Raw genomic sequence first — 23,925 nt, 5'->3', positions numbered from 1 at the left:
ATGATCTATTGCCCCTTAAAGTGAAAGATTTTCAAATTTGATGATAGAATATCACAGAAGTTATAAAAGGAAGCAAACATTTGAGACAATTCCTTTTCAATTTTTCTACTGAAGCCCATATAAAAAGTTCTATTTTTCTAACTTTTAAGATGCAAATTCCTTTGTTTAAAACACTTCAAATGTCAGAACAATTGATTCTGCCAGAAGACCTGTACAGACTGGAAGGGTAATCTGGGTCTGCCGGCATAGACAGCAACTCTCAGCGAACATTTAAGAAGATTATTTATATACTGTAACGCCCCATGCTCCTTGGGCCTTATCTTTTTGTTTTTAATAAAAAAAAAAATTCTTAAGAAACACTGAGGAAGACAACCCAAGAAAAAAGACAATTTTTTGATGACGAGTAACCCCTCTAAAGCAGAGCCACTTCGTATATCCACCCGTCGGTTAAACTTCGGACCTGTTCAAAGCACCCCCTCCACACAAATCGAGTAATATTCTGGCTTTGCCGGCAAACTAGCTCTAAGGAATTGTTTGCACCCAAGGGGATACGAACCTTAAACCTGATGGAAATGCCACCAAGACCAAAGCCCTTACCACTTGAGCCAAACCCTTGGTGTTAAAAAAAAAAAAGTTCACTTCTTATCATTATGGTACGGAAACATTTGAGGTTTGGCCGTTTTGTGATGATTTGGGCGGGTCTATTGGTGTGAAATTCCCTTAGAAGAATATATTGGGTGCTAAGGTGCCCCGAAATGTTGATCTTCTTCAATTGGACAGCAACCTCGGGAAGAATCTTTACAGTAGATAATCTTTGTAACAAAAACGTCATGTTCATAGATTGGTGTCGTATATGCAAAAGAAATGGAGAGTAAATGATCACCTTTGACTCATTTATTTGGTGGAAAGAAAGATTTGGTTGTCTATCTTTTCCCCAATAGTCTCTTATGGGTAATACCGAAGTACATGATCCAGCTGCTTGAAATTTGGCCAGGGAAATGTGGTCATTAAAGGAGTAAAATATTTGGAATGTGCTGAACTATTTTTCTAAGCTGCTGAATTATACAGCAAACAGACGTAAATGAGGACAATTCATTCTGCTAAACTAAATAACCAAAGTTATTGGTAATTTATTGTTAAATCACAACTTATCCCAAAAGTTTAAGCTTATAGAAATATGTAAATTTAATCATTTAATTAACACTTTAATACTTCTACTCACGTGTAGGCTCAAACTCCCTTTTAATAGGTGAGGCTCATCATGTGGAATATTTTTAATTAAGTGGGTATGAATTGACAAAGGCAAAGTTTGAACTCCTCTAATACCATATTAAATCATCACTTATCCCAAAAGCTTAAGCTTATAGGAAGATGTAAATTTAATCATTTAATTAACACTTTCACAATTACAAATTTTAATTTTCACGATTGCAGAATAAAGACTGCAGGTCAATCAAACACAATATATTTTTGATAACAATCAACTTGAAGCTGATTTACCTAACCTAAGAATCTGTTGATGATTCATGGGCTCATCATTATTTTTATTGGATGAATTCTGCATCTGCACCAACTTAATTAAAGCTTCACCATGCACCAATCAATTACTGCATGTGATTGAACATGCAGGTAAGCTCATCTTCTTGCAATCCCTCTTGATGATAAATGACTGTTTTCGCAAATGATATGTAGTTTTTCACTTCTAAACTGATTTTTCCATTTGAGACAACTGGAGAACAGTCTCAATATATACAAACTAAAAGTTGTAGTACAAGATATTATTTACACAACTGGTGACTAGCTTATTTCCAATCCTATGTTATCTAGTTCTCAAAAGCTGAATTACAGTTCCAAGAGATGAATTGGAAGTGAAAAATACAAACATAAAATCCCAAAAGTAAATTCAACATTGCATGGCAACATAGTCAAATTCCAACTGTTTGAAGTCACAGCTACACGAACCCATTTTAGTTGTACTAATCCATTTAAAGCCATTATTTTCTTTATGCCATGGCACACAGCACTTAGCCCTAACAATTTTTAGGCTAGCTACACAAATCAGATTTTTGCAATTGGGCAACATTTCCAGATAGTGGGACGGCACTATATCATCTTTGTTTTTCACTCCATCAAGCTACTGTTTCATTTTTCCCTAGTGCATCCACACGTAACATGAACAGTCCTTTTTGTCAGTCATTGTTCTTCATGGCCGGATATTAAACCATCTCAACCAACTTTATCTCATATTGTCTCCAATTATTGCCATGTCAAACTCTGACACAAACAATAACTTCAAATTTTTCATTTCGTTTTTCGCCTTTTACAACATAATATTTCAGTTTAGCACAACTTCAGGACATAAATCTTGACTACATAGAATTTTGAACAGCAAGGTGCACATCAAGACAAATGTCCTCCATTCCTTGTAAGTGGCTATTTCTATTATATAACACTGTTATACTAACTGTACCAAAGTCCGAACTTACTCCACTTTTTTACAGCATGTTCGATTTCCCTAGCTCATGGGTGATTATGCCAAAGTAACAAATATTCACAGGAGGCAATTTCTAGCCACTATTATCTTACTACACCAAATGTTAACCAAAATTAAATTATATTTTTTCTGGGACCTGTTTTTATTAGAAGCTTTTAATTCCCATATATTTCTCACGAGCTGACCTCTTAAAATAAATCTTTACAATATCAGGAGATCAGTGTAAAGGAAGAAGATGAAACAGAAACAAATTACAAGTATGGCATCGGGACACTACATAAAGACAAGGGCACACCAAATACAAATATAAATTGCAAAAGAAATGACTTATTTTTCGATTGGTAAGGAACGCACAACCTCACCCTCTACCGTATTCTTATAAGGGGAGGAAGAATCATTTGAGCTAAACCTCATTAGCTAAACCACATTCAATATAAATATGGACACTTTTCTTTCAAAGATAAAAGGCAAAGTAAGGTGAGGATAACTCTTGGACCTGTAGGGGGAACAAAAGAACTAGCAGTACTGCACCAAGAAGTGAAGCAACGCCCAATTGCTGGTAAAGAAGAAACATAGCAATGACAATACGAAATGGAGCTGACCACAAAGTGTGAAGTGATTGGCATATTTGCTGTACAAGGAAAACAACAAATTATTAACAAATCAAACAAATTATTTTACAAAGAGAGAAAAGCACTAACAAAAGTTAAAATAGTACTCCTAAATGTACTCCAAAGTTACATCAAGTATATGATCTCGAACTACAGTACCATTTTCTCCTTTAATGTAATTAAATTGAATTTAGATTGTAAGTTTAAGAACAAACTGATAAATGCATTAACTTGAGGCTTCACCTTTATTTAATAAAATATAAAGACTATTAAAAAGAAAATTGAGGTAATTGTGGTGAGGAAATGGTCATTTCCAAGAACAAATCCCCCTCAAAAAGCATCCACATCCACATACTTTTAACTTTTTAGATTTTCGACCCCAATAGGGTGGTTGCTTCTCTTGTATACTTTTCGTGTACGTGAGATTTTCTCCTCCTCCTAATAAATATAAAAATAAAAAGCATCCACATACATAGTAACTGGAGTTTCGTGCTCTTCATATTGAGATGTTGGGTAAGATAGAAAATTTAAAGATAGTTACTTCTTAGTTGGCCGTTGGTCAATGAGATCTACTTCACTGCCAGCTTGAGATAACAATGCATAGAAATGAAATTTACATTAATTACTTTAACACTCTTTCATTCAAGAATACTGTGTATAAAATGTTTAAGAAATATGTTATAAAAAAGAAAGCTCCAAATGAGATGATGGAAAAAGGAAAATTTCTGCTGGAAATCAGCTTCTAGCCGCCCACTTGTGGCTTTAAATTCTTTTTTTTTATAAGTAATAATTCATAAAAAAGCGCAAAGGGGCGCAACCCAAGTACACAGGAAGTATACAAAAGAGCCCCTAGTCAGAGGAAATAAATGAACATGAAAGTAAAAAATCAGCAAACGACTTACGACCCGGGCTATGCGCAGACACCCACAAATATAACATCTGAAGCACATTTCTACAAATAGCCCCAACTGTAACCTCCACATCCTCAAAGAACCTAGAATTTCTCTCACACCACAAACCCCACATAACACATAAAGGAACCTGTTTCCAAATACGGATAGTGGAACCACGACCCAGCAAGGTGCCCCAACCACTCATTAATTCCAAAACACTACTAGGCATAACCCACTCCACCCCAAACAAACTATAAAAGTAACTCCAAACAACCCGCGCCACTTCACAATGAAGAAGGATATGATCAACGGTTTCCCCATGCTTCTTACACATAACACACCACTCTACCACCACCATACCACGCATACGTAAATTATCATGAGTTAAGATCTTTCCTAAAGCTGCTGTCCAAACAAAAAACGCCACCCGCTTTAGAGCTTGAACACGCCAAATTCCCTTCCAAGGGAAATAATTCGCCTCATGACCAACTAAAGTTTTATAAAAAGTCTTCACTTCAAAATTCCTCTTCTTAGAAGGATTCCACACCACCCTATCAACCTCTCCGTGCCGAATCCGTATAGAGTATAATTGTTCATAAAAGGACATCACCATCTCCACCTCCCAATCCTGAGCATAGCGCGTAAAGGGAACATTCCAATGAGCCACACCTCCTACCACAGACAAATTATCCACCACCCAAGAATCCGGAAAACGAGCAATAGAGTACAAATCTGGATAGCAAAGCTTGAGCGGCCTGTTCCCACACCATAAATCATGCCAAAAGTGAATATGAGACCCCTCACCCACCTCAAAACGCAAGTACTTGGTTAAATTATCCCATCCCCTTCGGATAAACTTCCAAACACTCACACCGTAAGACCCCGCCGCCGGTAAAGAACTCCACCCTCCCCTCACACTCCCATATTTCACTTCAATCACCAATCTCCACAAAGCATCTCGTTCCTGCGAAAACCTCCATAACCACTTCCCCAACAATGCTTGATTAAACTTAATAATATTACGAACTCCCAATCCACCTACCTTGATTGGAGAACAAACCCGATTCCAATTGACTAAATGAAATTTAGTCTCATCCCCCAAACCACTCCAAAGAAACTCCCTTTGAAGCCGCTCCAATTTCTTAGCTACACTTACAGGAATGGGAAACAAAGATAAAAAAAATAAGTAGGAATGCTGGACAGTGTACTATGAATTAACGTCACCCTGCCACCCTTGGAAAGATAGATCTTCTTCCAACTAGCCAGCCTTCTCCGTACCTTCTCAATAACCCCAGCGGCAGACCCAAATAAGTCATCGGCAAAGACCCAATTCTACACCCAGTATATGAGCCAAAGACTCTACATCATCCACCTCACCAATTGGGACCAATTCGGATTTGCCAAGATTAATCTTCAACCCCGACACCGCTTCGAAGCATAAGAAGGTACACCTCAAATTTCGAACATGTTCAGCCTGTGCCCCACAGAAAATTAATGTATCATCAGCAAACAACAAATGATTCACCACTAAAGCTTCATTATCCCTGATGCCCACTGAGAAACCAGACAACAAACCTTGGAGCATAGCCTCATTCAACATCCTACTTAGCGCTTCCATAACCACCACAAACAGCAAAGGAGAAAGAGGATCTCCTTGCCTAATCCCCCTTGAACTCTAAAAAAAACCTGTCGGCGCACCATTAACCAAAATAGAAAATTTTACAGAAGAAACACAAAATTTTATCCATTTCCTCCACCTCTCCCCAAACCCACACCTCTGAAGCATGTAGAGTAAAAAATCCCAGTTCACATGATCATAAGCTTTCTCCAAATCCAACTTGCATAATAACCCCGCCTCCCCCGACCGCAACTGGCTATCCAGGCATTCATTGGCAATAAGAACTGAGTCCAGGATTTGCCGACCACCAATGAATGCATTCTGAGAGCTTGAAATTAAATTCCCCAACACCGATTTGAGCCTGTTAGCAAGGACCTTAGAAATCATTTTGTAGACCCCTCCCACCAAACTAATAGGCCTAAAATCCTTAATCTCCTCCGCATCTACCTTCTTAGGGATAAGGGAGACGAAAGTTGCATTCAAACTCCTCTCGAACTGGCAGCTATTATGAAACTCAGAGAAAACCTCCATAATATCTTTTTTGAGAACAGCCCAACATTTCTGAAAGAAAGCCATAGAGAAACCATCTGGGCCCGAAGCCTTATCCCCATTCATCTCCCGCACCACCTCCCATACCTCCTGCTCCTCAAATACACGTTCCAACCAGAGGCACTCATCCGCATCAATAGAAGAGAAAGAAATCCCGTCCACCCTAGGCCTCCACGAACACTGCTCGGTGTACAAAGTATCATAATAATTGACAATGTGCTCCTTAATCTCCACCGGATCCGTAGACATAGCCCCATTAATCCTTAGAGCTCCCACATGATTGTACCTCCGATGCGAATTTGCCACCCTATGAAAAAATTTAGTGTTATTATCCCCTTCCTTCAGCCACAAAGCCCGAGATTTTTGCCTCCAATTAACCTCCTCAAACAAGAGTGTTTTTTCCATTTCCATGATCATGTCAGACTTTCGTACCTGCTCCTCCTCCAAAAGCCCCCAAGACTCCTCTAAACCCTCCAACTCTTTAATACCTTCCGATAACTCCTTCTTCTTCTTCCCCACATCACCAAAAACCTCTTCATTCCACTTCTTCAAATCTAGCTTTAAAGCTTTCAACTTTTTCGCCAACACATAACTTGGCAAGCCTTGGAAATCATAAGACTCCCACCACTGTTGCACTTGTTCCACAAAACCATCAAACTTGAGCCACATGTTTTCAAATTTAAAATGTCTTTTTTCTTCTCTGTGTGTTCCACAATCCAACAGCAAAGGAAAGTGGTCCGATAAAAGTCTAGGTAATCGTCGTTGAGACACATCAGGGTAATGTTCTTCCCACTCCAGAGAAAGCAAAAACCTATCAATTTTAGACCATCCCCGATTATTGGACCAAGTAAATTGCCCTCCATGCATAGGAACATCAACCAAGCTCTGCTCATGAATAAACTCCGAGAAGTCTTCCATAGCTATAGTAAAACCCCCTTCTCCCGATCGCTCACTCGGAAACCGCACCACATTGAAGTCTCCCCCAAAACACCACGGCCTATCCCACCAACTCATCAGACTAGCCATCTCATCCCACAACACCCTCCTCTCCCCATCATCATTAGGCCCATACACCCCACCAAACGCCCACGAAAATTATCCTCAGCGTTACGAAAAGAAAGAGCTAAGGTATCGTCCTACATATTCCTCCACCTTCTCCACGACCCTCCTATCCCACATAATCAAAATTCCACCTGACGCCCCACTAGCCCCCATATAACACCAATCCACATGTTGGCATCCCCACAAACTGCGAACCACCGCTCTATTGATGACTTCCATTTTTGTCTCCATCAAACACACCAAATCAACCTTCCACTCTCTAATGAGCCCTTTAATACGCAATCTTTTATCCAGCTCATTCAACCCCCTTACATTCCAAGAGAATATTTTAGGCTTCATTAACACACGTCACGCCCCTTCCCTTTCCTCTCCTTCTATTAGACTGCTCCCCTTTCTTATCATAGTTAATAGAACAATCCAGCCGCTTAATCTCCCTTTGGCCTTTCGCCCCTGAGACTGTGGTGACCATGGCCCATGAATCAGCCAAAGATTGGGCCCTCATGGCTTCAATTTCTTCAAACAATGTCAATAACTTATCTTCAACTTGGTCACATGAGACTCCTACTAATTTGTAATAGCCCTTCACCCTCTCCAACACCCATCTAGGAGACACATTCACATTGGAATCCTTGTCCATCTCCATTGCCAAAGGTGTAACCGAAATCGGGGCAAAACCTTCCACATCTTCGCCTCCTCCTCCTATCACAATTTCAGAATTGAAACCGGACTGAATAACATCAGATGGCATCTCCTTTAAGCCCTCCGGCTCTCTAGAATTACATGCATGAGCAGATTCCTCCCCCCCAACCCATCCAACTCCCTTCCTTCCTCCCGACTCAAGTTCAAGCCTCTGACTAGGCTCAATCTGGAACACCGGGTCTGGACGGCTATCCTTTTCCCCCTCAGGTTCTTCGATTACAACTCCATTGATCCCCAACTCTCCTATATTTTTTTCCACAACCACGCGGCTCATATCTTCCCCTATACCTTGGTTGAGAAGACCCGAAACTCCATTTTCTGCCACCAGTCCAGCCGACTTAACCCCCTCACAGCCAGGTTCCTCCATCTCGGTCTCCTCCATAAAATCTTCCTCTTTTCTCTCCTCTGCCCACTCAGATCCTGTTACAGTGCGTGATTCCTGCCCATTCGGAGAACTCAAACCTGCCACTTGCTCTTCAACTATCCCGACCTTCCCATCTGCCAGAACCTCCTTCTCTACCTGCGCCTCCCTGTCCGGCTGAAAAACTGGCGCCAGTGGTTGCCGGGACACGTGCTCTGTTTCAGAGCACATTTCCGGCAAGCCCCTGGAGCACGACCCAGCCACGAGTACCCTAGGAGCACACCTATCCTTCTCATCACCCGGTGAAAGACCGGTCTTCTCTGTCCGCACCCCCCTGTCCGTCTGAGGAACCGGCGCCATCGGAAGCCGAGATACTTGCTGCCACTGAGTAGTCATCTTACGTGGCGAACGTCTAGAATAAACACACTTGTGGCTTTAAATTCTAAACTAAATAAACTCCGGTCAATTCTCTTTTCCTACAGACCAATGATTTACCTGGGATAAGACTGTAAAGCCTTATGGCATTAATTGACATGTTAATTTTAAGTCGTCAAACTCCCTCCAAGTTTCCAACCCAATAACATTCAGTCCCCAAGACTAATAAGAAATAAAATAAATAGAAAACATCTCATTTTCTGGAGTAAAAACAGAGACAAAGCTGATTACCAAGCACATTAACTGAAGAAGCTTACCTCGAAATTCGAATACCAAATAAGAATTCAATTCTGATTTAAAAAATCCAACACCCAAACGGACCATTAATTTTTTTCAGTCACAACGTCTTGTCTGCAAGAATTTATAGTCTTCCACTATTTGCTGCTCTAAAGCCAATTATGATCATTTATATTCTATTAACCTCAGTTTCTATCAAAAAAAAAAAAAGGAAAGTAAATCGCAAATCAAATTATACATATGATTCACAGAATTTTCTGTTATTAATGGTGATGGGCATTTATAATTTTCTGAATAATGGCAGGTAAATGAGCTCTGGAAAGTTGCAACACCCCATACTCCTACCAATTAGAGTATTATATGCTTATTAGCAACTAAAAAGTCAAGACACACCAAAATCACGTTTCATGTCAAAGCCTGTAAAGCCACAATTGGGTGATCTGACTGCTTTCAATGTAATTCCCTACACCGTTTTGGACATATGAAAACATTTATGAAGTTGACTTGCACACCTATATTTATTTTATATGTATATTTATGTATACTGACAGATTTATTTATGTAGTTTTTTTGGGTAAGTATATATTTATGTAGACATGCACGATGGCTACAGAAAATAGTGACATAACAAATATAAATATATATATAAAAAAACTGAATTTGGTTTTTTTTTTTACAGCATCAGTTATGAAGTAATTAAAATACAAATCTTAATTGTTACAGAGAAACAAAACCTGAAGTGCCTCGGCATCAGTTGTCATCAAGTTGGTTATTTTCCCAGATGCAAATTTCTTGCGAGCTTCATGAGTTAGCCTTAAAGATTTCCGAAATACAACGGCAATCTACAAAAAGTAATAACCATATGTGAATATACTGGAACTATCAACACCTTCATTGCTGGCATGGAACTCTTTAAGAATGTGAGTCCAACTTTGCCTTGCATAAGTAGAACCAGGATCAAAATATCATGACTCCAATAATCCCACAGCAATCCAGTAAAACTGACCTCCCAACCCAAATAGGAAAAGATAAATCAGTGAGACCTTCACAGTAAACACACACAATTACCAATTACACCCAACCAAAATCAACAAATTCTATTGCCAAATTCTAGACATCCAGATCACAGTGTGAATATCCTTCCCCCAGAAACTAACACAAAGTCAATGAATCTAATCATTTCACAGATAGGATCTATCATTGAATAATCCAACCATGAGGGTTTCTTCATATCACCTAGGTTTCCATGCCACCAAGCCCATGACATAAGTTGACACTTTGTCAGCCAAACCCAACAGCAGAGGAAAACCATAGTCCTCATAAACTAATTTCACGTTTTGGCCACATCGTCAACCCCTACCACAACCCAAACCCCAACTGTGTCCTCATCCTCTCCCCAAATACCCTTTCTTGCCTAGAAGAAAGCAAAGAAACTCCAGTTTGATACAGTTATGTTTGTCACTAGTAGTTGTTAAATCACCACTTATCCTAAAAACTTAAGCTGATAAGAAGAAATGTATTTAATCACTTATATTCTAACAGTAGTTAGGGTCCGTTTGGGTTTGTGATTTCAAAATAGCGATTTTAAAATGTACGATTTGAAAAAAGTGATTTTTAAAAACGTAGTTAAGCATTTGGCAAAATCGCAGTTTGGCCTTTAAAATCGCAGGTTAGCCTTTTAAAATACTGTTTTTTCAAAAAAGTACCACATTGCCTGCGATTTGAATTAGCACTTTTCTGCGTTTTCAAATCGCAATTTTTTAAAAACGCAGTTTCCAAACGGTTTATTTTCTGCAATTTGGTTTAAAATCGCATTTTTTTTCTACAAAATCGCAATCCCAAACGCACCCTTAACATCATGGCATTAAGGCATTAAAGTCAACCTGTAACACATTCCAAAAGACAGGCAAATCTAAATGAGAAATATCTAAGCACCAAAAGCATATCATAAGGATCAGGAAAAGGAGAAAAACAAAACAAAAAATAACAAACAAACAAACAAACAAAAAAAACAAAATGAAAAGAAAAATACCAAGGTTGATTTCAGCCGGTAACCAACACGCATTACATTCTGAAAATACTGAGCTTCAAATAAGACACCAAAAACCTGGAGCAAATAACACAGGTCAGATATTATATGAGCTTCTTAATATTCATTTAAAACTTTCAACATAATGAGAAGGGTGCAGGCAGAAAGAAGATGTGCCCAATACAAGTAAAAAGCAAATAAATCCACTTACTCTAAAGCATAATCAAAAGGCATAAGTTAAGTACAAGACATAATTACCAAAACAGCAATTCAATCGTGAGGAAAGTAACATTAAAAAAAAAATAAAAAATAAAAAACAGAACATTAAATAAGCACCATATAGATACTTCTCTAAGGGAACTGCAACATTAATTTATGATTCTTACAAGAAGAAAACTGCAAGCAATGCCCATGATCATTCAAGTAAGAACTACACGGATGAAAATTTTATTTTTATAAGTAATTAGCCCCAAGGGTAGGGGAATGAGAGATTCATTTCGAACTAGTGACCTATAGATGTTCCATGAGGCGTGGTCCCCAGCCAATTGAGTTTCCCCCTTGGGATACAAGGACAAAATTTTTTACAAGAATCTACAACCTCCAGAAGTCTATAGAAGATAGCCTCAATAAAATTGAAAGCCTAAACTCCCAACATATGGATTCCACATTAGTAAGGATAACCTAGTCAATGGAGTTAGAGAGATCCCTGGAAGAGATAAAGGAATAGCTTAAGACAAGCAGATTTGCAACTTTGCTTTGCTGCAGAGGCACTGGAAATTCCAAGAAAGTTTTGCATAAATGAAATACATCAGCAACTTAGCACTTTGAAACATATAAAGAGAGACCTCATAGGCAGTAAATGTATAACAAGTTGCATCTCCAAAATCCAAAGTTATGTGATAACCCCAACATCTAGATGTTCAAATGTATAACATTCAAATTATTTAAAATGAAGTTTGAGAAAAAACTGAAAACAGTGAACAAAAAAAGAAAAGTTGAATTTTGGTCCAGAAAATTTTCATCCATTATCAAACTAGATCAGAAACTTTTGATTTGGTTTGTGATCACTCGTTAACAAGTCCCTGCAAGAGTGATAAACAGAAAGCTAAAAAAACTAAATCAGCACAGTGGATCCAGTCAATTCACAAGGCATGGGATCTGCATCATGCACATATGGATTATAAGCAGCAATACTATGACAAGCATACATCATAGTTGAAGGCAATCAATATCTTTGCATGCATAGATAACCCCAAAAATAAAACAGAGGGATTCATGTCATACCACTCCAACAAATATTGAGAAGGCATAGATGTACCCAATCCATGCTGGATCCCCCCGTTGCATTGACTGCAGATAAGTCACCAAATAAATTTAAGTTATATACTTGGGGAGATAGAACAAGGTTTCAAAGGATTATAGTCGTTTCTAGATCATTCAACAAGGCTGTCACATAAATACATTTGACCTATTTAATATGTGCGGAAATAGTTTCTCACTGTCACAAAACTCCAAAGAAGGGTATACATCCAACCATGAAGTACTATCTTTAAAATAAAACATACTTAATGAACATCTTAACTAGTAACAAGTGAACTAATTTAACTAACAGCAATCGCGATACCCGCCTTGCCATAGTAAGGAGTGGTGAAATTCTTCATCCTTTTCTAATTGAAAAAAATATAACCACATATTGAATTTTCATTTGCCAAGTGAGAGAACGGTTTTTGAAAATGGAATGCTTAGGGGCGCCTTACGCTTTTTTAATATATTTCTTTGCTTACCTATCAAAAAAAAAAGAAAAAAGAACGGATTTTGAAAATGCAAAAAGCATTTCCATTTTGGCCCTTGTTAGTCATCCATCTATGCTCAATCCTTCATTCCTACTGACTTCTTAATACAGGGGCAAAGCACAGGAATAGGTTCAACTTGCATAAACAAGATCCAAAGTTTTTATGTGAAAAGAGAAGCTCACATCTGGACAAGCGGATAGTTTATTCATAAACTGTAAAAATTTTAAACCAACAATGAGTTGGTATGCCAGCCTAGATCATAAATTTTCTAGTAACAATTCAAGCCATGTTAGCTTTCAAAAAGGGTCATAAATTTAGAACTCATTGATCAGAATAAGATTTTAACTATGCTCACCATAGACAATAGGCATAAATTCAACAGAGATCTTTAGTTCTTAATAAAATTTTATCATTCCCTTTTTAGGTACCAAGTTATTCAAAAGGGGTTATCCTACATGTTGGAATGTTAATCAAGTGATTGAATTCAAATTTCTCACATTTCCTTATCAGTACATAATGATCAGATATTTTTCCAAGGCCTTTTTTTTTTAATAAGTATTTTTCCAAGGTTTGAAGTAAAAATAAAAATAAAAAAGGAAGAAACCAAAACAAAAAAAATTATCACAAAAACACTTATAGCCAACCAATTTTTTAGTTTTCATTGTTTTAAACATTTTTTTCAATGTCATTACGCAAACAAATTTTCAGTGTTTTATTTTCTGAAAACAACTTTTTAAGTTATTTCCTTCCAAACACATTGACATCAAGAACCATCAAAAACAGTTTCCTCTTCTCATTCTCGAAACCTGCAATCCACTCAGGCCCATACAATTTCAAAAAGGCTAATGCAAAGGCACGTTCCAAATGTAGAAGAGTCAATTTTAGGATCCAAATTACCATAAAAAGTAAATAAACAAATTAAAATATATATATATATATATATATTGTAACATGACTATTACAACTTGAGCTCATAAACAGGATTGACATTGCCAATAATAATTGATGAGCAAACCAAATTGTAAATTGCAATGCGGGAATCTTAGAGTTTGATGCCACAGAGAACCCAACAAACTAACCTGTAAGAGTTGATTTAAGATGAGCGGCCCCACAAACTGGGAAAGATCATTGCCAATCTACAAGTTGATAAATATATTTAAAAAATGTAACAAATATATAAATGTACAAGTTATAACAAAAACAAAAACATGTTACCTTACTGCTGCAAAACTTCGTATAATGTTTGACAGGTCTACAACCAGTATATATGTATTTATGTTTGTGTATAGAGTTGGATTTAAGTTACACCAGATGTAACTCTTTAATAATGTAACACCATTTAATAACTTCTCATAAGATCAATAGTATTTTCAACCCGCCATCGGATTAGATGACCACTACATGCTCATCATGCTTGCCAAATATCAAAATGATAGTTTTTTTATATATTCTACAATTCTCTTAAAAGAATGAGTTTTAGATGATACAATAACTGATACCAGATTAATTTTGAAATTTAGCAACTATAATAAGCATATGGAGGAAATATAATCCAACAGTAAACTTGACAAAATATTGATCTAATTAAAACTTATAAAATGGGAGTAAGAATAGCATTTTTCCAAAAGCATAAGCTTGTTACCTTCCAAAAGCCTCCCCACCAAAACCTAGAAGAAACAAAAAGAGGATATCAATGAGATGACCATCCATAATAACGACAAAAGAAGCATATTTAATGAAATTTTCTTACTTATCAAAAAAAATAAAAGGAGAACTGTTGTTTTGACCATGGCATATTTCTTCCAGATTTCTTCCATATTAGCACTCCAACTCCCAGAATATAAAATTTTCAATTCTTTATAGTCTTTTCCACCATATTAATTAAACCATAAAAGGATCACAAGTCAACCCTCCAATGCATTTCATCCATCATATTAAAGGTTCGTAAGCCTATCTATGAACATTACGACAACAGCATCATGCAAATTAATAACCTAAACTCATGAAATCATTTCATGGCCAAAAGCATCTTTTTTTTAAAGGAAAATCACCTTAACATGTTTGAATATTCTTCACCATCATAATTTCTATATCAATGAGGAAGCATTTACGAACTATGAAACTAATTATTCTAAGGCATGTTTTTCCCATTTTTGGTTTATGATTCTTTAAAAAATGAGAGGAATGAGTAAGCAAAAATAATTCGTGTTGTTCATACCACATACATTTCTCTATTAGTTACCATCTGTAATATATACTTGCATACAACGAGAAAGTATATAACCAGATATAAAACAAAACAATCGTCATCAGCTGTGTATCTTAGTATTCACCTTCCCCCAAGGCTACTATTTAAGGCTCTTAAAAGCCATGGTTTCAGCTTCCGAGATTCCTCAGCCCAACATCTCTGGAACCTACAAAATTAAATAAAAACTATAATGCAACCTTCATATGCAAGAACTCATGAAAAAAAAAACCAATTTGAGAATAAAACAATCACAAACTTATTATTTAGTGTTTCAGTCCGATCCCAAGTATCTAATTTCCAGACATCTTTCTCTGTGATAGGTCTTTCATAGCCTAGCTTCATTATGGGATTCATCCATGAAAAGAATATACCTGACAGAAAAACAATTGACCAAGAATGAGTTAACAAAATAGCTCAACCATAAAAAGATTAATTCAGATCAAATTCAAGAAAACTATCTGTTATCACCCCATGCTACATCTAGCATGCAACAAAAGGAGAATGAAGGTAGGTAAAAGACAGCTGGAAAGATCTAATTTCCCCCATGTCTACTTTTTAAGAAAATTAAGTATGAATGTAACTAAAACAGGATTTTTAAGGTCATTGAAAACAAAATAGTAATGCGTTTAGCATGATTATTACTATTAAATAGAATAAAAAATCACCTTGAACAGGCTCAATATGTGCTTTTATGTCATTGGCAGACCATTCACAGTGCAGCTGACATGATTTATAATGTTCTTATTCTAAGAATAACGATTTCTATCTCCATCAGCATGTAATGACATTTGAGATTTTCTAAATGATAGGCATTCAGGTCATATAAGCTGATATATACGTACTTGAAAATATGTTGGAATGCCTCTCAGGACATACTTGCTCTCCACCAGGAAGTTCATCATATGCAGCAGCATCAACTGATTCAGTCCGCATAGGCATATAACCAGGATAGGGATCCAAATGAGGAACATACACAAGTAAAAGTATTCCAAACAAAACCTACATGAAAATAATGATAATAAGAATCATTAATATCTAGTTTTATAAGTGAATTTTATCCCAAAGGAAAGGAAAGGCCAGAGTGAAAGTTCAACGAAGTGGACAGAAGGAAGACTATTGTATAGGTCTTTCCAAGGTCCTGTCTTAAGGCTGTACTTTGGGCATTCCACGCATATCTATATATAAATGTGTGTGTGTGTGTGTGTGTGTGTGTGTGTGTGTGTGTGTGTGTGTGTGTGTTATTTGTCTAGTGTGCATGTATTATTTTTGTCTTGTGTGTGTATATGCTACATACTTCATGGACTAGATCTAAGGTATGTTTGATAATGAATTTGAAAAGTATTTTTTATTTTTGGTTTGAAAAAATGTTTTGATGTGACATAATGGGGAGGAGACTTTTTGGTGGGTAAGAAGTGTGTTTTCGTGGGGCCCACTTAAGAAAATTGTTTGGTTGTGTTTCCAAAGTAACAAATACTGAACATGTTTATTTTGAGAAAACAGAAACAAGTGTAAAAAAGTTGACTTCTTACTTATAAATAAAATAAAATAAAATGCGGTCATGTGACCACCCTAAATGGAGGAAAGTGGTGGTTGAACAGCCACCCCGATCTGGTTAAGTGGCCGCGAGGTCACCCCATACCTGTTGTAGTAGCCACGCGGCCACTACTCTCATGTGCTGAGGATGGCCACACGACCACTCTTTTAAAAAAAAAAAAATTAAAAGTATTTGTGTTTTGAGTTATTTGCTAATGGTTTTGAGAAAGGCGTGTTTTTGGTTTTGAAAACAGAATAATGTGTTAAGAGAGATTACCAAACATAGCCCTAATTTGTAATTACTCAAGTCGGATGATTAACAAGCTGGCAAAGCCAATTACCAGACCAAGTCCAAATACTAACAAGCTCTTAAAGGCAATGCAACTACAAATTTTGATTGAAACAGCAAAAGGTAACCATATTGGAAAGGCTAAAAAACAACTTGAGCACCAACCTGGACAACAACCTCACTGATGTACAAATATAGTAAGGACCTGCACAGAACACATACAACTGTCAGTTGGTCTTGCCCCACAACCAATGTTCAATAATTATACCCCTGAACTCAGATTTTCCAATACACACACATCTATATATACTTTGAATAAAAAAAAATAAGGAGATATTGATCTTCTTCAACCCAATGATTTCATCCAGGCAACAATCATTTTCATATGCATTCTTCTAGGTATGAATATCATTGCACTACTATGTACATGTTATCCTGGTCAAATATTTGATTTTATACTCTACATACATAATTTTTTTAACAAGAATGTATGTTTGAGTTTCAACAAGAAATAAGAGTAAGAACTCAAAAGATATAGGAGGTATTGCTTAGAAGTCCCTATATATACACATTTTCTAGTCTGTTCTGCCACAAAGCGCGAGTGAGAGAGAGGGTAGTTTGAAAAATAAAAAGCCATACTATGTCTAGCCAAGGAGGTATCAAATTCAAGTAACCAAAGCAACACAAACCTATCATAAAACTCCTTCACTGAAAGAACCAGATTGAGCATTGTAGCATCCCCAACTAAAGCATAAATGACCCCAAATCTGACAAACCATCGAAACTCACGGATGTAGACTTTAGTTTCTACACCAATCAAGACCAGCATAGAGCACCAAGCAAGAGCCTCAATGAGCAGAGAAACAGTCTGCCAATAAACGGTGAAATTAGATAGTTTGAAATTGACTAAGAAATACTGGGAAAAAAAAATTAAGAAACCTCATATTTGCTTGAAATATTCAAGGCTTCTTCAACCAATCTAAGTTTCAATGTATAAAGCACCCTAATTAAACTAACAATCAAACTGAAATCTAATGCATCCAAATATAGGGCAAGTGTTTTGAGATAATTTAGATTCACTTAAATATTTCGGATATAATAGCTAGAAATCTTCTAATAAGTAACTTCAATTATGGGTTGAAATTCAAGATTACATTTGAGAGTCCAAGCCCAATGCCTTGTTTTTTCCTATTCCTCTACTTAGCAGGTGATAACCAAGTAACCATTCCTTTCAATGATACAAGAGGTATCTAGTCAAAATCATTTTAGTACATCACATTTTCTTACAAGTGAATGCGAATAGATAAGAGTGGTGGATGGCAGCTCTAGGGAAGATTATGACTTTGGATAAACTGAAGAAGAGGAATGTCATAATGGTAGACTGGTGTTGTATGTGTAAAAGGAGCGGGGAATCCATAGACCATCTTCTTCTCCATTGCGAAGTAGCCAGAGAATTATGGACTTTGATTTTTCTCCTATTCGAAGTAGAATGGATCATGCCTAAAAGGGTGATAGAGTTGTTGGCTTGTTGGAGAGGTCTGTTGGGAAGTTTTGGACGTTTGGAGGATGTCCCCTTTGTGCTTAATGTGGTGCATATGGACAAAACGGAATGCAAGGTGTTTTAAAGATCGAGAGATTTCAAGGGAAGATCTAAAGAATATCATGGTCAAATCGCTTTATACATGGACAATGGTGTATAATATCTCACATTTTTCTAACTTTTCTGAATTTGTGGATTTTTTTTTTATATAAGTAATGTCATTTCATTTATAAAGCGCAAAGGGGCACAACCTTAGTACACATGAAGTATATAAGAGAACCCTAAAAGGAAAGAACAGAACATAAATTTTAAAAATCTGCATAAGTAACAACACTCAAGCTATGATGTGCCGCTATCCAAATATATAACGTGTTCAGCAAACGCTTCCGTAGCTCCAACATCGATATCTCTACATCTTCAAAGTGTCGAGCATTCTGCTCCTGCCAAAAACACCACATTAAACACAACAGAACTAATCGCCAAACTTCCTTAGCTGGACCACAGCCAAACGAATCGCCCCAGCTAGTCAACAATTCCAACACCCTTCGCGGCATAACCCACTCTACCCCAAAAAAATTAAAAATGTAACTCCATAGATCACAAGCAACTTCACAATGAAGTAACAGATATTCAATGGACTCCCCACTCTTCTTACAAATACAGCACCACTCAACCACCACGACATTCCTCTTTCGCAAATTATCATCCGTCAAAATTTTTCCTAATACTATTCTCCATACAAAGAATGCCACCCTCATTGGAGCCTTTACACGCTAGATACTCTTCTAAGAAAATGAAGGGTCATCTTGTCTAATTAACACTTCATAAAAGGACTTAACTTCAAATTAACCCATTTTGGAAATGCTCCAAACTAACCTATCATCCTCTCCATGTCGAACCGGAATAGAATATAGCCGCTCGAAGAAAGAGAGTACCATCTTCAAATTTGTGGATTTTTGTTCTTCTATTTCTTCTTAAAGGGGTTTTCTCTTGTATAATTTATGTATACTAGAGTTGTGCCCCTCTGTGTTTTTAATAAAATTGCATTACTTATTAAAAAAAATAGATAATAAGCGTTCCAAAAGGAAAAAAATATAATTTCCACTTTAATATTATGAAGCATGGCCTTGTTCACAATTGAAGAAGTTTCACGGAAACTTGATAACCTTAATATTCAGACTCCATTCAGGCCATATGCCTAAATGGAGAGAGTGAAAATCTGAGACTTTGACCAGGCTTTAGACTTAACCAGTTAAGACTATATCCAGAAAGTGGGAGACTTGAACTTCCTGGTCTTGTGAGTTAAAGGTATTTGTATGTGAAGGTTCAACTAAAATGCATCAAATGTTCTTTTCTTTTTTTTTGATAGTAAGAATAGATTTATTAAAAATGCGTAAAGGCGCCCCTTAGTACACAGGAAGTATACACAAGAAGCACTAAAAGCTAACCTGCAACGACTGACAGAAAACGGAAAAAGAACCCCAGAACCCAAGAAAGAAAGCCCAAAACAACCCACAATAGAGCCTAACCAAACACGAGAAAAAACCCACAGTCCCGATAGTATACCCACAACCCACCAAAGCGTACAACCCTACAACATGCGAGCCTTTCCTTTACTACGCCTAGAGGAAATTGAGGCGTCGCCATAATTTATGGAGCTTTGTAGATTCAATAGCATCAAATGGACTTTTTGATAAGCAATTGTTTAACAAGTGCCTTTCCTGCTTCATCCTTTGGTGCCCAATCTATAGGTCGAACCTCATTTGCTAGCACTTAAGCCGCTGGCTCCTTTCCTTTTGCGATAATTTCAATTCATCAAAACTTGGAATTCACCTATTTCAATCAGCATGCATCACCTTACCATACTTGGACATATTTCCTCCAACCAAGGAAATAGTAGCGGACAGCTTTAGTGGAATAGCAGCAACAGACTTGGAATTCAAGGTCAGATTCTTCCCCAGTTTACTTTTTTCTTCTTGTAAGTAAATCTTCCCCTATTTCTTTACAAGTAGAGTGCTGATAGTTCATTGGACAATGGAGAGTAGTAACACAAGAAATTTTGATTTCTTATTGTACATAACAAATCAAATTCTGAAGCAATTGCATGGAGAATTCACAGCATCGCTTAGTGGATCAATTTAAAAGCCAATTTTTATAGAGCCAACTTTAGTAGAATTTATTCTTTAATTAGGAGGGGGAAAGACTAGAACTTTAGAAGAATTCCATTCTTCTAACAATAAATTGCCTCGTAATCATTTTTACCTAAAGTAATTAAGAAAAAGAAAATACTAATCATCGTTATCAATCTCAAAGTATCTCATGTCTCAGCCTGAAAGATGTTTAAGAAACTGTTAAGGAAACAAGTGAAAAGTTCAAGCAAGCAGAATAAAATAATTATGCATTTATAGAACCTTCAACGACAGTAATTTTTGCAATAATTATCAGGAAAAAAAATTATTTAAAAAAAAAGTAGAATTAATAAAAAATTATTTTAATGTCATTTTACATATATGTTACATTTAAAAACTTAATGCCTCAATAGCAACAATTATTGTAAAAATCTGTAATATTTGGTCAACTATCCCGAGAAAAAAAAAACAATTAAATAAAATAGCTTAGCAAGAAGAAAGAACAACAAATGTTCAACAGTGAAAGAACAGTAATTATCATTCTAAGAAATTAACCCAGAAACAAAAGGTAGGAGATAATAATTTCTTTTTCTAAAAGAAATACCCACAAAAAATTTGATTTGTCTTCACTCAAAAACAGATTAGGCTTCATTGCACCCCTCATATAGATGCAAGTTGATGAATATACTTGCATTTAAATTGCATATTTTGTGTATGCCAAATAGGAGTGGCAAGTGAAACAATAAAAGGATTAAAAAAAAAAAAAAAAAAGATTAAGCCATTAAAGAATCAAAAAAAATGAACTCACCTCAAATGGCGCAACTCCAGTCTGCCCATCTAAATTTAAGACCGAAATTCCCATGATTAATCTAAATAAAGGCTCGGCAGTACAATAAGCAGCCAATAAACCCAACACATAATTATAAAACTTGGACCTCAGACAGAACCTCTTGACATTGAAATCCTTCTTGATTCGCCATGCCCTATAGCAGCACAGACCCAGAACAATCAAATGAGAAATGCAGACGACTAGAGTGTCAACTGCACACGGCGAGTATGCACCAAATGCATTCTCCACTGCTCTTGACCACACCCCATTTGCCACCGGCCGACAATACCAAACCAATGGCTCGAAAGCCATTTTTTTTTATTACTCCTCCACCAGGAAAAGCTCTTTGCTTAAAAGCACATAATCCACAATACTCTCCTTTTCCTAATGGATTTGTCTTTCACAACTCATATGAGTTTGATGCTTCTAAGTTTCCACACTAAGCTATTCCTGCAATAAGATTAAAACATTTTCAGCCTCAAAGGAAAGAATAGCAATCAAAGAACCATACCCCAAAAAGCGAACTAAATTAAGAAGAAGAAAAAAAAAACACGTTCGAATAAACTGAGCCTAGTACAAGCACACATGTACTTGGAATATTTTACCTGAGTTTTTCTCAATTAGTTGTGATGATTTATAAAAATTTGATCCAGGAAAAAGTAAGACCCATATTGCTATACTTTCTACACAATTTATCAAAACAACCACGAATTAAATCATGAATATTAGAATTTCAATTCAAAGAAAATGAAACTGTCAGAATTTCCACCGGCGTCTTAATCTGAAAATTCAAAAATAAGGACGATTACCTCCTTTCCCATTTCAATCAATTATGAAGATGGAAAATTAACACCTCACACTAAAAGTCTACGAAAGCTTCTGTTATCTTGTGTCCCAAATTATAATCAATCTCATTCAAATCTGTAAACACCTTTATTCTAGCTCATTTTCCCAGTCGCCAAACCGAGCATTAGACCCAAAATAAAATAATATATATATATTAAGAAAAACAGAAATGAAAACTTCAAAGTTCTACTTCCCTTTCAAACGACTACAACACGAAACAGAAGTCAAACAAAAAACAGAAAACTACTACAGCTCATGAAAGTGCACAGTAAATACATAGTAAAAAAACTAAAAACAAAATTAAAAACTACACCTATTCACACATAGCTAAATTTAGAAAGAAAAAAAAAAATACGCAACAAATACATAATAAAAGCAATAAGAATACCTATTGCTTTTCCACCGCAAACAACAGAAACCCACAAAACAAACAAAAAGAAAAAAGCATTACACTTCGTCGCAGTCCACGATTTTCCCAGATCAAAAAGGAAAAAGGCATACGAACAAAAAAAAAGCTCTCTTTTACGTCCCGTTTAGAAAAGTTGCAGCGGAAGAGAGAAAGAAAGAGAATGCGAATAATTATAGCTCTTACCTGCTTTCCCTGAAGCCGAGGAATGTGACGGAGAGGGGATCGGAATTTGGAATGGGTTCTCGCGGCGCCAAAAGCTATAATTATTGGAATCAGAAAGTCGTTGTTGGTATTCGTTAACGGGGACCAAAAAAATGCCACAACAATATGCAGGGACGGGTTGTCCGGTACGCTTCCGTCACCGCTTACGACGAAAAAAAAAAAATATCGAAGACTTTATTTTTTATTTGTTTATTTATTTATAGGCTATGGTCCAAAGGTAATTTATGGGGGCCAGGAATTCTGGAGTTTTGGACGATTTTGGGACGGGAGAGATTTTCAGATTCTGGGTTTGTCTTGCTGTAAATAATATGTGAATTGGAGGGGTTGGTGAGGGTAGGGTTGTCTTTTTGTTCTTTTGTGGCCAATAGTTGCTGGCTGGAGCGGTCTGTACCTTAGAAAGGTGAGGTGCCCTATGATTTTGTTGATGATTTAGTGCGAAAAGATTATGTGATGTTTGGTTGTTCGAATTTTAAAAATTTAAATTTAATTATAATTTATTATTCGAATTTTGAGATATAATAAAGTTGAAAAGATTTTTAAATGATTTGACTTTCTGAAATAAAATTAAAAAAATTGTATAAAATTTTATTTGTTTTTAAAAAATTGTGAATACTAATAAAAAAATTCAATTATTAATTTGAAAAACAGTTATTAGTGTTATACAACAATCATTTTTCAAAGGTTAATACTTCTTTTTTCACTGAAATGGTTAATCATTTATTTGACTTAGATTTGAGCTTTTATTTTTTTTTCTTTTTCTTTTTCCTTTTGTATACTCATTCAAAACTCATGAGCTAAGGCAGTTGAAATAAGGCCAATCAAATTTTATTTCGATGCATAAAATGTATAAATTTTTCCTTCCGGTTGTGTTATATTTCGAACAATTATCGATCGTTTGAAATGCACGTAATTCGAACAATTTAATATAGAGAATCTTTGTTTAAAGAATTTTATGTTAACTAATATTATCAATTTACATGTACTAGTACTAAGAACACAATACCGTATTTAATTAAGAGTAATATTATTTTTTACATTTATTCAGTGTAAAATGAGTGCGAAGAGTATTATTACTATTTAATTAATAATAATGTGTTAA

At 36.2% G+C, this 23,925-nt stretch overlaps 1 protein-coding gene across 3 annotated transcripts in view; it reads right to left on the bottom strand.

Annotated features, from left to right (window-relative positions):
• LOC133869903 (ABC transporter C family member 2-like) overlaps positions 1-22,960 on the bottom strand; it is a 37,228-nt gene extending 14,268 nt beyond the window's left edge. The window contains exons 1-14 of one of the 3 annotated variants that reach the window (XM_062306996.1): positions 22,159-22,217; positions 21,955-22,032; positions 21,329-21,799; positions 17,541-17,719; positions 17,017-17,056; positions 15,872-16,028; positions 15,286-15,400; positions 15,115-15,195; positions 14,424-14,448; positions 13,861-13,917; positions 12,273-12,338; positions 10,992-11,066; positions 9,694-9,801; positions 2,991-3,125 (exon numbers count right to left, since the gene is read on the bottom strand). In XM_062306996.1, coding sequence (XP_062162980.1) covers positions 2,991-3,125; positions 9,694-9,801; positions 10,992-11,066; positions 12,273-12,338; positions 13,861-13,917; positions 14,424-14,448; positions 15,115-15,195; positions 15,286-15,400; positions 15,872-16,028; positions 17,017-17,056; positions 17,541-17,719; positions 21,329-21,661 — 1,371 coding nt within the window. In that variant the 5' untranslated portion in view covers positions 21,662-21,799; positions 21,955-22,032; positions 22,159-22,217. Of the gene's footprint in view, positions 1-2,990; positions 3,126-9,693; positions 9,802-10,991; positions 11,067-12,272; positions 12,339-13,860; positions 13,918-14,423; positions 14,449-15,114; positions 15,196-15,285; positions 15,401-15,871; positions 16,029-17,016; positions 17,057-17,540; positions 17,720-21,328; positions 21,800-21,954; positions 22,033-22,158; positions 22,288-22,787 lie in introns of those variants that run through there. The other 2 variants (XM_062306995.1, XM_062306997.1) reach the window with 2 other exon arrangements.
• Positions 22,961-23,925: the final 965 nt, after the last annotated feature.

Source organism: Alnus glutinosa, chromosome 5, assembly GCF_958979055.1.
Source record: "Alnus glutinosa chromosome 5, dhAlnGlut1.1, whole genome shotgun sequence".
NCBI lineage: Eukaryota > Viridiplantae > Streptophyta > Magnoliopsida > Fagales > Betulaceae > Alnus > Alnus glutinosa.
Note: the sequence above shows the minus strand (reverse complement) of the source record. Positions and strands in the feature narration are given on the sequence as shown.